Consider the following 11,326-nt stretch of genomic DNA (forward strand, 5'->3'; position numbering starts at 1 on the left):
ACCTCCAAGGTCCATTCGCCCGCCGGATACTCGCCCCAAGTGTGAGTGGTCATGAACGGCCACTTGGTGAACCCGTCCCGGCGGTCGTCGTCGTTCGGTCTCCTGCTCAGTATCATCGACCTGCGCAAAGTTTTGTGTGTTTTTTTTTTTAAAAAGGGGTGGTTATTTTTAAGGAGGCCCGTGGCGGACGTACTTAGTGCCCATAGGAGACGTCAAGAACAGCTCGACGTCGCCACGGCGAGTGGCGTTCAGCGTGATGACGGCCTGCACGTGCTCCAAGTACTTGACGTGAGTGTCCGTGCCTCGACAAGCGTCCGTGTTCAGCGTTAGCGTAAGCGATCCGTCTTTGCGCGACGTGAATTGCCTGTACCACAAAATAGAAATCACTTATCACAAAAACAACAGAAGTATTCATACAACAGCGTTAAAATTGTCCTAGTTCGTTATATTTTTTTAGTTTTTTCTAAGTTCTTTTATATATACTTGACACTAATATTGTAACCATAGTCTTAATAAAATGAAAAAAAAAATATTTTAATTAGAAAAAATGTATATATACGTTATACATATTTAACTATAAATGATGACACTATAAAATGACCACTTAAAATACACAAATGAAGCAAATCATACAAACAAAATAATTTTCTCAAGTTTTTTTTATCTTTTGCATTTGATATTATTAATATACGCTATTCTATAAATCTCTATTAAAAAAAAAATGTATTTTATATTGAGATTACGTAACTGGTATTTTTAGAGGCCACTGGATACCGACCATTTTTAAGGAGTTTTGTATAGGCAATATTTAAGAAAACAGAGGTTTTAATAAATTTCGAAAATGTCAATTAATTACCGGTTAATTTGTATAAGCTTCGTAGTATTATTTTTAGTTAAATCATTTTGTCTACGAGTAAAATCCATTTTAGTTAATATAATAGTACATGGTTTGTCCATCGCACAGGCTGAACCAGTGATCCGATAAGTAATCTGAAAACAGATTTGAATTCGACATGAAGTTTACTTGAGATTGGTTAGTGTACTTTTTTGATATCTTATTCCTACTACGCAAAAACCCGTTTGAACATTTTATAAAATATTAAAAGGGTTAAAATAAAATATTTAAAAAAATACTCTGACCGATCTCAAGTAAACTTTATGACGAATTCCTATCTGTATTTGGATTGCTTATCGGATCATTAGTACGGCCTGTGCGATGGACAAAAAATGATGAATTTTGACTGAAAAAAACGGTCGGTATCCAGGGGCCTTAACAGAATTTAGAAAATGAAAAATATGCAAAAAACAAAATAAATTTTGAATTTGGATTCAAAATGAAGGTTATCTAGCTATTTTTCGCTATTTTATACTTTCGATCTTTACCTGATACACACAACCGTCTCGTGTGCATTGCACATTATTGATTAGAGGTCGTATCGTGTCAAACTATGGATACGGGCCACGGTTGTAGACTTAAGTTAAAGTATAGGTAGTTAAGCTAATAGTTGAGCGTATAGAGAACTCTAAATTAGTTTGATAAAACAAAAACGTCTACCCTATTAAACCCAAATTCATCTAGTCCGCTATTAAGCCGTTTTGGTGCCAATCGTTTCGGTGAACTGGAAGAAAATAGATAGGTCTCTGAGCAGGCTCACGTCACAACACTAAACTAACTCGTTTGGATGATCGAGAACCGATCTGGATCTATCTGATCCTGGTCAGTTGTCTTGAAATGACAAATTAGGTCAGTTGCATGTTGATAATCTCTGTTTTTCCATCTATTATCTAACTTCTATCTATTATCTCTTTGCAGTAATAATTTCGCTTGACACTTTTATTATTTCCTATCTTTCTCAATCGATCCTATCTCCAGTCCACCACCTATCACTATCCTACCGTGGCCTAGTCTACTTTGTAGGCCGGTCCACTTTGTACCGGAAGCTGTTGTCCAGTGTACTGTACCTGTGCGTGTTGTGCGAGCCACCCTGACAGTGGTATCTGGCTGGCACGGTGCGCCACTGCTTGGCCATGCGAACCATTGCGCCGGCGTCCAGCACGCCGAACCCAAACAGATGGTTGTACTCGAGCCCAACGCCGTTCATTGTCCACTGGAACCGTCGCTGAGGTCCACCGCCAGCCGACCAAGACCGGTGCCGGTCGAACAGTGAGTTGCGCTTGGACGTCAACACCGTCAGATGCTGCACGTCCCTCCACGTCAGTTGGGGGCTGCGAATAAAATATGGATCATTGCGATAACAAAAAAGACAAAAAGTTAAGAGTATCCACACTTCTTGCAGATACATCAATACATGGACATGTCCTGCAATTTAGTATCTCTAATCTATTCTCTCTAATAATTCACCTCCATAATTTTCTTAAAACTCCTCCATACTCCCTCCATAATCCATAATGACGTCAGAACAGTGACACAAAACGTGAAGGATAAATTTTTAAAATGACCCCCCAGCCATAAGACATACCCATGTCAAAATCTAAAAAAGCTATTCTTATAGTTGAACACTCTTAGGCCTCGCCCGCAAGTGTATGGCAAGACTGGCAAGTGGCAATCGTAGACAAGGTAACTCTAAAGGGGTCGTGTGCAGCTCGATTGAAAACATAAGTACATAGGCGATTATTGAGTCTGAGCGCGTTCAACGAAACTGGGAAAATCTAATATATGAAAATATTTTACAGTTTTAGGTAGACTGCGACGATCTCAGTGACACCATCGTACCCTTACTAAGATATCGTAGTGCTTACTTGGCTTCCAAGGCTAATGCAAACACTCCGGCGGCTTCGGGAGCCGCGGCCGACGTGCCCGAATGTGATTTTGTGCATTTCCCGTACAAATCCGTAGTGGCCTGCAACAAACGGATGAGAACAAAATTATAATAAATCAATTCAAACCAGCGCATTGGAGACGTCGCTGCTTATGTCCTAGTAAATTCCAAACGGTCATTCACCGAGAAATTCGTGTCTAATATTGAATTGAATAACTTTCCATTGGCGTCACTGTATAATGTGTATAATAGAGCGGTATACTTACACCACTGAGCTCGAGCTACTAACACTTTTCCAAACAAACTTAACTCCGTGTTGTTTATAAACGCATAATAATGAAGTCCTGTGGGTTTACTGGGTCAGTCAATTTGTACTAAGCGACTGGACGGTGCAAAGGTAATGTAATATTATGAACACACACAAATCTTTTGAAACTTAAATGCTAACTATATATTTGATTAAATCAAGAAAATCGAGAACGATTTGCTGAAAATGTTGACTGATCAATAACAAGGTTTAGATAACTATATTTAAACGTTAGTAACTTTAAAAGTAATTATCCAAAACTGCAGTTTATCCATGGTTATCGATGAGTCAACATGTTCAGCAAATTATTCTTAATTTAAAAAGTTCATTGAATATTAGTACACGTTACCATTTAAGTTTTGTAAACACACAAATATAAATTATGTATTAGAAAATAATATAAAATTTGATTATCGTGAAATAACATTAACTTCAGTGACTCCAAAAAGAAAAACTCAAAATTGCAATTATTTTGAGAGAAAATGAGTGTCCAAGCGTACCGTTGCCAGTTATTGGCGAAATGAAAAAATTGTTGTAAAAATTAAATGTAAAATTTTGCACTCCCCCTAACTTTTTAAATATTTTGCATCCCTGTCGGGTGCCAGCTTGCTACCCTCCACGATCCGGCCCGGGAGGGGGGGGCAGCACCTGGCCCACCTATACCAAGATGTGTCCCAAGTCCTATTCGAAACTAACCTAACCTAATTGCCGGAGGTGACCCCCTTAGACTACCGGGTAAGCGTATATACTAACCACGCCGGTGTTGGGGTCTTTGGCTCCGTTGCTGAACGTGCTGGCCAACGTGGACGAACAGCTCTCGTCGTAGTGTGCGTTTTGACCGTCGTTGATGGCCGAGTTGATGGACACGGTCCACATGCTTGCCGCGTATCCGTCGCAGTTGCAGTCGTCAGCCTCGCCCCCGTCGCCGCTGGCCCACACGTAGATGTTGCCCTTGCCTTGTCGACCCTGTACAGAACACGCAAAACAAACATGCGTTACAATACTACACGACCACATCTGCATAGTGAGATTGAGGCGGTCGCCACTTATTAGACGTGTCACACCGTAGGCGGTTAGGCCAACCGGGATACCGGCCATTCCCGGTAGGTCCTTTTCTTGTTAGGCTTTTTCTATAATTGAAGGGATGAGTGTATAATAGTGTTAAGTGACATTTTTTGTAAAATAGTTTTCAGTTTGAATAGTTACATACAAATAGTTTGAATGAATGAAGGTGTTAGGATATATTACACAATTTAGCAAAATATTATAACAGTTGAATGTGTGTTGAGCTTAAAAATTAGAAATTTTCCAAGCATTTCAATATATATTAACTAAAATTTTGCCCAGTTTTGAAATTGTCACTGAACACCTTTATCCACAATAATATATATAACAATAGCCAGAATAATTTATGAATTATTATTTAACATACCACTCATGAAAATGTATGTTTGTATTTATAAATACAAGTTTTACAATTTGTGTATACTTTATTTTAATATCAAATACGTTTTTTAAGGTTTGACTAAAGCAAAAAATTTTTTTTTTTAATTGAAATTGAAACGTATTAAATGCGCATGATAGAAACAATAAAAATGAATACATTTTGTGAAATGGGTGTGGGAAGCGAATCGTGTGTCCTACGAGTCGGTCCAGTGTGGCTGACCAGCTACTTATAAGTGGCTTTAGTCCGTTTTTAATAGTTTGTTGCCGGTAACAAAAGTGTAACCAATCCAAAGGCGGATAACTGATTGTAATAACCAGAGGTGGTTCTGTATTGCAACGACTCGTGTGACTGAAAGGTGACGTTTTGAGTCATAGGAATAGTTCATACGGGTCTTTGGCCTCGTAGTATTTACTTATGATGTAAATGTCAGCGTGTAGTAACAAATTACCCGTGTAAAAAAAATATAAATAAATAAAACAATAACCAATTTAATTTCGTTACCTCGTTAACACCGCGTACAATGGCCCGCATAGTCGCGTTCCTCGGGCCGTCCACCGTCTTGCCGTCGTCCGTCGGTCCCCAAGAAGCGCTGTAGATGTCGATCAGATCCGGTTCGTGTCCCATGCTGTTGGCCTCAATCAGGTCGGTCATGTAAGGCTGGTCCAGCATGCGAATGCCTAAGAAATATTTCACCCAAAACGATCAGCTCGTTCAACTCGTCAACTTGCTGGGCTAAATTACACCCCAAAAGGGAAAATCGGGATTATCCGGGGGGCAAAGACAAGACTGGTACTTACCGGCTATTTTGGAATCGTACGCCACTCCTGTACCGCATACGCCGTTGTCCCGGGCCGCGGCCACCTCGCCGGCGCATCGGGTCCCGTGACTGTTGAACCAGTCGTCCGTGTACCTGGGATACGGGTACGGGTCGTTGGAACTGAAATCGTAGCTGGCCTTGGCGTTCTGCGTGCCAAAAGCAGATTGAAAATTATTATTATTAACCCCAATGCAAGTGTCGCATTCAGGTTTCCCCTATCCCGAACGGATCCGGATCCGCACTGCCCCCTTATCTAAAGTCGGAGAGATCCGGATCCAGATTTCCTGACCAGAGCTTCCCATTACTATTATTTTATGCTGAGAAGGGCGAGATGCCGCAGCTGGTATCTTTCCCTCTCGGCGTGCACGTCACCAGTCAAAGGGGCGGGTGTGGACGGATGACCGGACGGGTTAATGGATTTGTCGGATCAAATAGAATTCTATATTATGTTGTTGTATTATCGAGGACGCGGACGGGCCGACGCCAAACCCCCGGGGAGGTACGCGGTTTTTCCGGACCGTCGACCGGGCATTTGATTAATATTTGATGGTGCCAAATTGAAACCGACCGTGTGTACCGAACCGGCAAAATCGCCCGTCAGCAGCATATGACACCACACACAGTGAATACTAGATGAAACGGTGTATAATATGTAATATGATTATGATATTTTACGGTATACTCACGTAGTTGTATTTCAGGTCCAAATGCGTGTAATCCACACCTGCCGTAACAACGTCACCATACATTAGTCAATATACATTATTATATTAGTAGTGTGCACTGTACTACAATATGCACAAGGTATAGAAGCGGGCGTAAAAAAAAAAAAATATATCAGTCGGTTAATTTCCGAAATTTGTTGGTATATTTATTTATAACTGAAACGGAACAAGCCCACCTGTATTATCGGTTTTATTAATAATCATTTATATAATATATATATTAATTATTGAAAAATCGAAAAACTCCAAACAAAAGTTTTATGTACTCACCCTTACAATACAATTTTGGTTTAAGAAATAAACTTCATCGATTTTAAAGGATTTTTTTTCGTTGCTTAACTCTAACTTGGTCTCAGATTTTTATTTGTTTATAAATTGGTTTTAAAGTTGTGAAAAGTATATTATATTATTTTCAGCGTGCTCTCAGAATATAATTGTTTACTCTTGGAGGTATGTAAAAATCGTAAAATTCCCATAAACAATAGACGTTATTTTTTGGCCTCCTGCGAGATTCGGTATTTTAGAGTGAAATAGTTTTGCTAAATAGGTTGGCGTAATAATATATTGTAACAAGAAATAGATTTACTCTAAAACTGAAGAATCCGAATCGATTAAATACCAAAATTATAGAATAAAATAGATATCACCAAAAGTACCAAATTATTTCCCCATAAGTTGCCCGAATGGAACTCCCTTTCAATAAGAATCCTATTGGGGATCGGCTAGGGTTTTCTTCCAAAGTAAAAGTCGTCATTTAGACACTACGGGTAGTAGGATCGGAGTGCAACCGGAGTGGATTGGGGGGAATTCCAGACTCTTTGGAAACTTTATCAGTACTCACCGTCGTCCATTATGGCCGTGGTCACGTTCTTGCCGGACACTCCCTGGGCCCAAGCGGCCCTGACGTTCAGGTCCAGCCGGGGCTTGCCGCCGTTCTGGCCGGTGTTGCGCAGGTACCACTGTTCCGGGAACAGCGGGTCGTTGGGCAGCGGGTCGTTGACGTCGTCGTCGCCGTAGTACTGAGCGTCGAACGCGGGCCGAGGTACCGGCGGTGGCTGCATCATGGGTCCTATGAACGGCGGTATCATCTTGAACCCGCGCTTTACCCGCTTGAAGCCCGGCTGCTGGCTGACGGATTTCACCTGTAGGCAATGTGTGGCAACCCAATTATTTGATGGTGATCGCCAGCACGTTACACCGGAATGAGCGAACACCACTAACTTACCAGCGGATCTTTGCGAAGCAATCGGACGGCCGGCAGGGAACGCCGTCCCCGGATCTTGGGCAAACCGTGGTGCACGAACTGGAATTCGTCGGCCGTGCCCCTCACCTGTGTGGAAAAACAACAGTTTGACCATTCATATGATAGTGATTCAAATATAAGTTCTCAGTAGGTATTGCATTTTTAAAGGTTCAAACCTGGGGAATAAAATGTAATAAATATCGCAGATAAAATAATATAGTTGTTGAACTATAGTAATTATTGGCTCGTTTTTCCCCGAAGCTCTTCATATTATATATTTTATTATTTTTGTCCAATTTGAACACTTCTGGTGGAAGCGTAGGTACGCGAAAACGAGATGCTTATGGGCTTGTCAAACCGTCTTGTTGCCCTATCCAAGTGTCACACACGACCAAGCTTTATAAGAGGCTTATCCCGACCAACCCCTACTACCGTTCAAGCTGATCTCTTAAAATAATTGACGTTTTGAAAAACAATGTGAAAATGATAAAATATTTACCTTTTTAAATTTGTATTATAGCCAGAACTCTATCGACCTTTGAAACGTAAATCGAAACGTTTATATTTAATTGACTATTTAAATCAAGAATAATTTGCTAGACGTGTGGACTGGTCAATATCCAGTTTCGAGTAATTCCTTTTTGAAGTTATCAACATTTAAAATGTATGACGGAAGGTGGAGTACGTTCTAGTAATGTGCGCACATAAAAATAATACTACACTCCATCGTTCCACCTGTCCTAAATTTTTAACTATAATAACTGAAGAATAATTATTCAAAATAGGTTATCGATCAGCCAAATGTATAGTCAATTATTCTTAAGTTGAACAGGAAACGGCTATTTTTAAGAGAGCTACAAGATAGACAATATTTGACAAAAATTGATTTAATAGCGATTTTAAATATCAAATATGCCTACTAATTTTAAGGTAAATTTATTTTTTCTAGTTATAAAACATTAAGAGTTACTTTTTTTAAGTTATGTCGAAAGTTCGATAAAACTTGAATTTTGGAATAATATTTGTTCAGTGTGGTTATTTATTTTTGATTTAACGGTTAGACAATTAGTTAAATTTGCGGGAATAAATAAAAATAAAGACGTTTGCAATCATTAATATTATATTTAGTGTTATCTTTTAAGTATGATGAATCGCATAATTTTGATTCGCATAATGTTATGTCGAGTATTGATAATGGTTCTGTACTTACTAGAGTGAAAAAAAACAGAATTGAAATATAGACCATGACGACGAAGCGATTCCCATGAAAATAGTAAGAGCCGTTTAACATTTAACCACGTATGAATACATTATAACATATGAAAATAGAAAAACAGTCATACTTACACATTTTTTTTACTAATAAACGTTTAAAATTTAAAAAAATCAGTCTTTTTAGCTCCCATAGAACAGATGTTTAACTTTATAACAAGCAAATTATTTTTGAAATTGGTTAGTTAGACAACATGGGAAGTGGCTTTGCGTTTTTGTGTTTATTTTGGTATACAATTTTGATCACTCAATGTAAAAACAATTATAATACTGTTTAATAGTGTAAAAAAGCATTATCTAAAATGTCTCCAAAAAAGAAAAATTCAAAATTATAATTACTTTCAAAGGAAACGTATGTTTTAGGTTAAATTGATCACCATGTGTGATGTATATTCGGACGTGTGTTTGTGTAACAGTCGTTATGCCGTTTTTGTATGCTCATAAACCGCATTGACAGTATTACAGTACCTTCTCTGTGTATTGATTTATATCATAGCAGATTTAAGAAGAGCGGGAAAAGAGGCTGTGCGGCGTACACTTAATCCTGGTTCGTGTATTCTGGGTAAAACGATGCTTGCGTAGGGTGTTAAAACAATCACATGAGTATAAGGGCGGGTCAAATATTATGAGCAAAACAGCGCTATTATAGCCCGAGAGGTATTGAAAAAAAAGTTTAGCGAAAATGGTTTAATTTTATATTTATTTTGCTTCAGATAAAAGTACAACATTATGACGTGAATAAACGTAAATAATAATAATAATTAATTGGCATAGAGTGCAAAACTATAAAGTTCTTGATGTGTACAGCTGGTGGAAATAAAGAAGTAATAAATATATCTAGAGTAAATCTGGAAACATATGTCGGGTAGTGGAGACAGTTTTCAGGTAGACGTTGCGGACAATACGGCATAGCTTATACGCCAGGTCAGGGTAGGTTAAATTGAATAATTTGAGAAAAGTATAAGGTATTCTACAATGTAAATTTGCATCTAATGTCATTATCGTTCACTTCAATTATGTGCATTACGTTAAGTCCAAACCGTGTAGAATTTTTATTTTCAATCCGTTATAGATGTAATAATAATATTTTTTCACGTACCTATCGAAATAGCACCTTAAATAAACGAAAAATCTTAAGTATTCTCGAGAAATATTTAGAGAGGGAGAAGAGAGAAGTTTTTCAAATCCATCTAAGACTTGTGAGATTATGTACGGCCACAACAGCTGTTAGCCACGACGTGGACGCACCTCTTTTTCCGGGAAAACCTAAACGAGCGTTCGTGAAAACGTTTGGTTTTTCAAAGGTCATCGGAGCCGCGTAACGGATACGGTGGAACCTATCAACCGTAATATCCAATAATTACATTACAGGTATATATTTCACCGTACATACAATATAGTGTTGTATAATATGCTGCCACCTACGCGACAGTCGACAACATCAACGCAATGACGTCAGACAGCCACCATCAAGTTTAACCCACCCCTCTCTCGCATCACTCGGCCGTGCTCACCGCGTGAAACCACCCTAACCGCCGCCGTTTCCGTCCTCCTACCTTTCTTCCCCTATTCACCCGCCACCCCATCGGCCGATCGATAAGACAATAATTCAACGTTGTGTTTACCACCTGCTGCTGTTGCAGCGGCCGGAGCGATTAAAAAAATAATTACGCGCGCTAATTATCATAACTGTTGTTACGGCGAAACTGTCGCGTCGTGTTTACCGCAGCCTGATAGTTATCACGCCGTGACCACGGAGCTCAGCGATGTCGCGCGATATGCTCCGTCGTCGTCTTGTTATCCACGGCCAGCATCGCACCGGCCGTGGGCCCATTGCCCGAGCTCACGGCAGAACGGGTCAGGTGGCCCCTGGCTATTTTCGCTGACGTCCGTTGGCCATATGCGTCACGTCGGGGGACACTGTGTACCCCCCTACATTACACACGGTATTATGATGATTACTAGCTACGGTACCATACCTTGCCGACGTTCTGGAACGCACCACCCGTTCGCCTGGCCACCATGTCGGCGTGCGCGTCGTTGCCGGTGTGCAGCTTCACCGAGAACGTGTTGGTGTACAAGGTGGTGCCGTCGGCCCGCGCGGCCAACAGGACCACCGACACGACGGCCGCGGCGAGCGCGATCGCGGTGCGGCGCATACGGCGGCCCGCGGTGCCCCTCTGACGGCCTGTGCCGCCGACGGCATGAAGGTCCGCCATAAAACCACTGTTGGAGTACGTGGCGTGTACGACGATGGGTCGCGGCGATGCTTAGTAAGTCGGAGGCCACCAACGGATCGGTCGGCCTAAGCAATACTGCGCGCACGGACAACGTCGTCGACGACGGCTGGTGCCCGCTTGGTGTCGGCCGTTGGCGGCCGCGTCGGCGCCGTGGCCAAAGCTAGGATGGTACGCGAGCGGGGAGAGGGCGAGGACTAGGCGGGCGTGGGCGGATAACACGGCGCCGCCGCCGCCGGGGGATGTACTTGGCTCCGGGCCGGACGTGGTGCGCGCGGCAAAGTTTTTAAGCTACGGCGGAAGATAAGCCCCGCAGGTATTGTCCTCCGACACTAATACACTCGACTGAATGATAATTTCACGTCAGACAATATTTTCTTTTCCGACGACAGCGCAACAAGGTAAACTATATTACTTTCTTGATTTTTCAAAATCAAGCGAGTACGGTTTGAATTGAAATGAAAAACAAATTTGATGTAAATGATTTTAAGAGCTTGT

The 11,326-nt window shown here is 40.9% G+C and overlaps 1 protein-coding gene across 1 annotated transcript in view; it reads right to left on the reverse strand.

Moving 5' to 3' along the window:
* Nucleotides 1–10,906, reverse strand: part of LOC126844167 (neuroendocrine convertase 2) — a 12,300-nt gene extending 1,394 nt beyond the window's left edge. Inside the window, exons 1-11 of the mRNA XM_050582077.1 lie at nucleotides 10,571–10,906; nucleotides 7,302–7,406; nucleotides 6,918–7,218; nucleotides 6,038–6,075; nucleotides 5,332–5,497; nucleotides 5,036–5,211; nucleotides 3,841–4,053; nucleotides 2,761–2,861; nucleotides 1,963–2,226; nucleotides 194–364; nucleotides 3–120 (exon numbers count right to left, since the gene is read on the reverse strand). Coding sequence (XP_050438034.1) covers nucleotides 3–120; nucleotides 194–364; nucleotides 1,963–2,226; nucleotides 2,761–2,861; nucleotides 3,841–4,053; nucleotides 5,036–5,211; nucleotides 5,332–5,497; nucleotides 6,038–6,075; nucleotides 6,918–7,218; nucleotides 7,302–7,406; nucleotides 10,571–10,810 — 1,893 coding nt within the window. The 5' untranslated portion in view covers nucleotides 10,811–10,906. The remainder of the gene's footprint in view (nucleotides 1–2; nucleotides 121–193; nucleotides 365–1,962; nucleotides 2,227–2,760; nucleotides 2,862–3,840; nucleotides 4,054–5,035; nucleotides 5,212–5,331; nucleotides 5,498–6,037; nucleotides 6,076–6,917; nucleotides 7,219–7,301; nucleotides 7,407–10,570) is intronic.
* Between the last annotated feature and the right edge of the window lie 420 nt (nucleotides 10,907–11,326).

The sequence above is a fragment of the Adelges cooleyi genome, unplaced genomic scaffold, assembly GCF_023614345.1.
Source record: "Adelges cooleyi isolate 19-005CV unplaced genomic scaffold, UGA_ACOO_1.1 ACOO_flye_CR_arks_rails_tigmint_CR_PRNA_651, whole genome shotgun sequence".
Classification (NCBI taxonomy): Eukaryota; Metazoa; Arthropoda; class Insecta; order Hemiptera; family Adelgidae; genus Adelges; species Adelges cooleyi.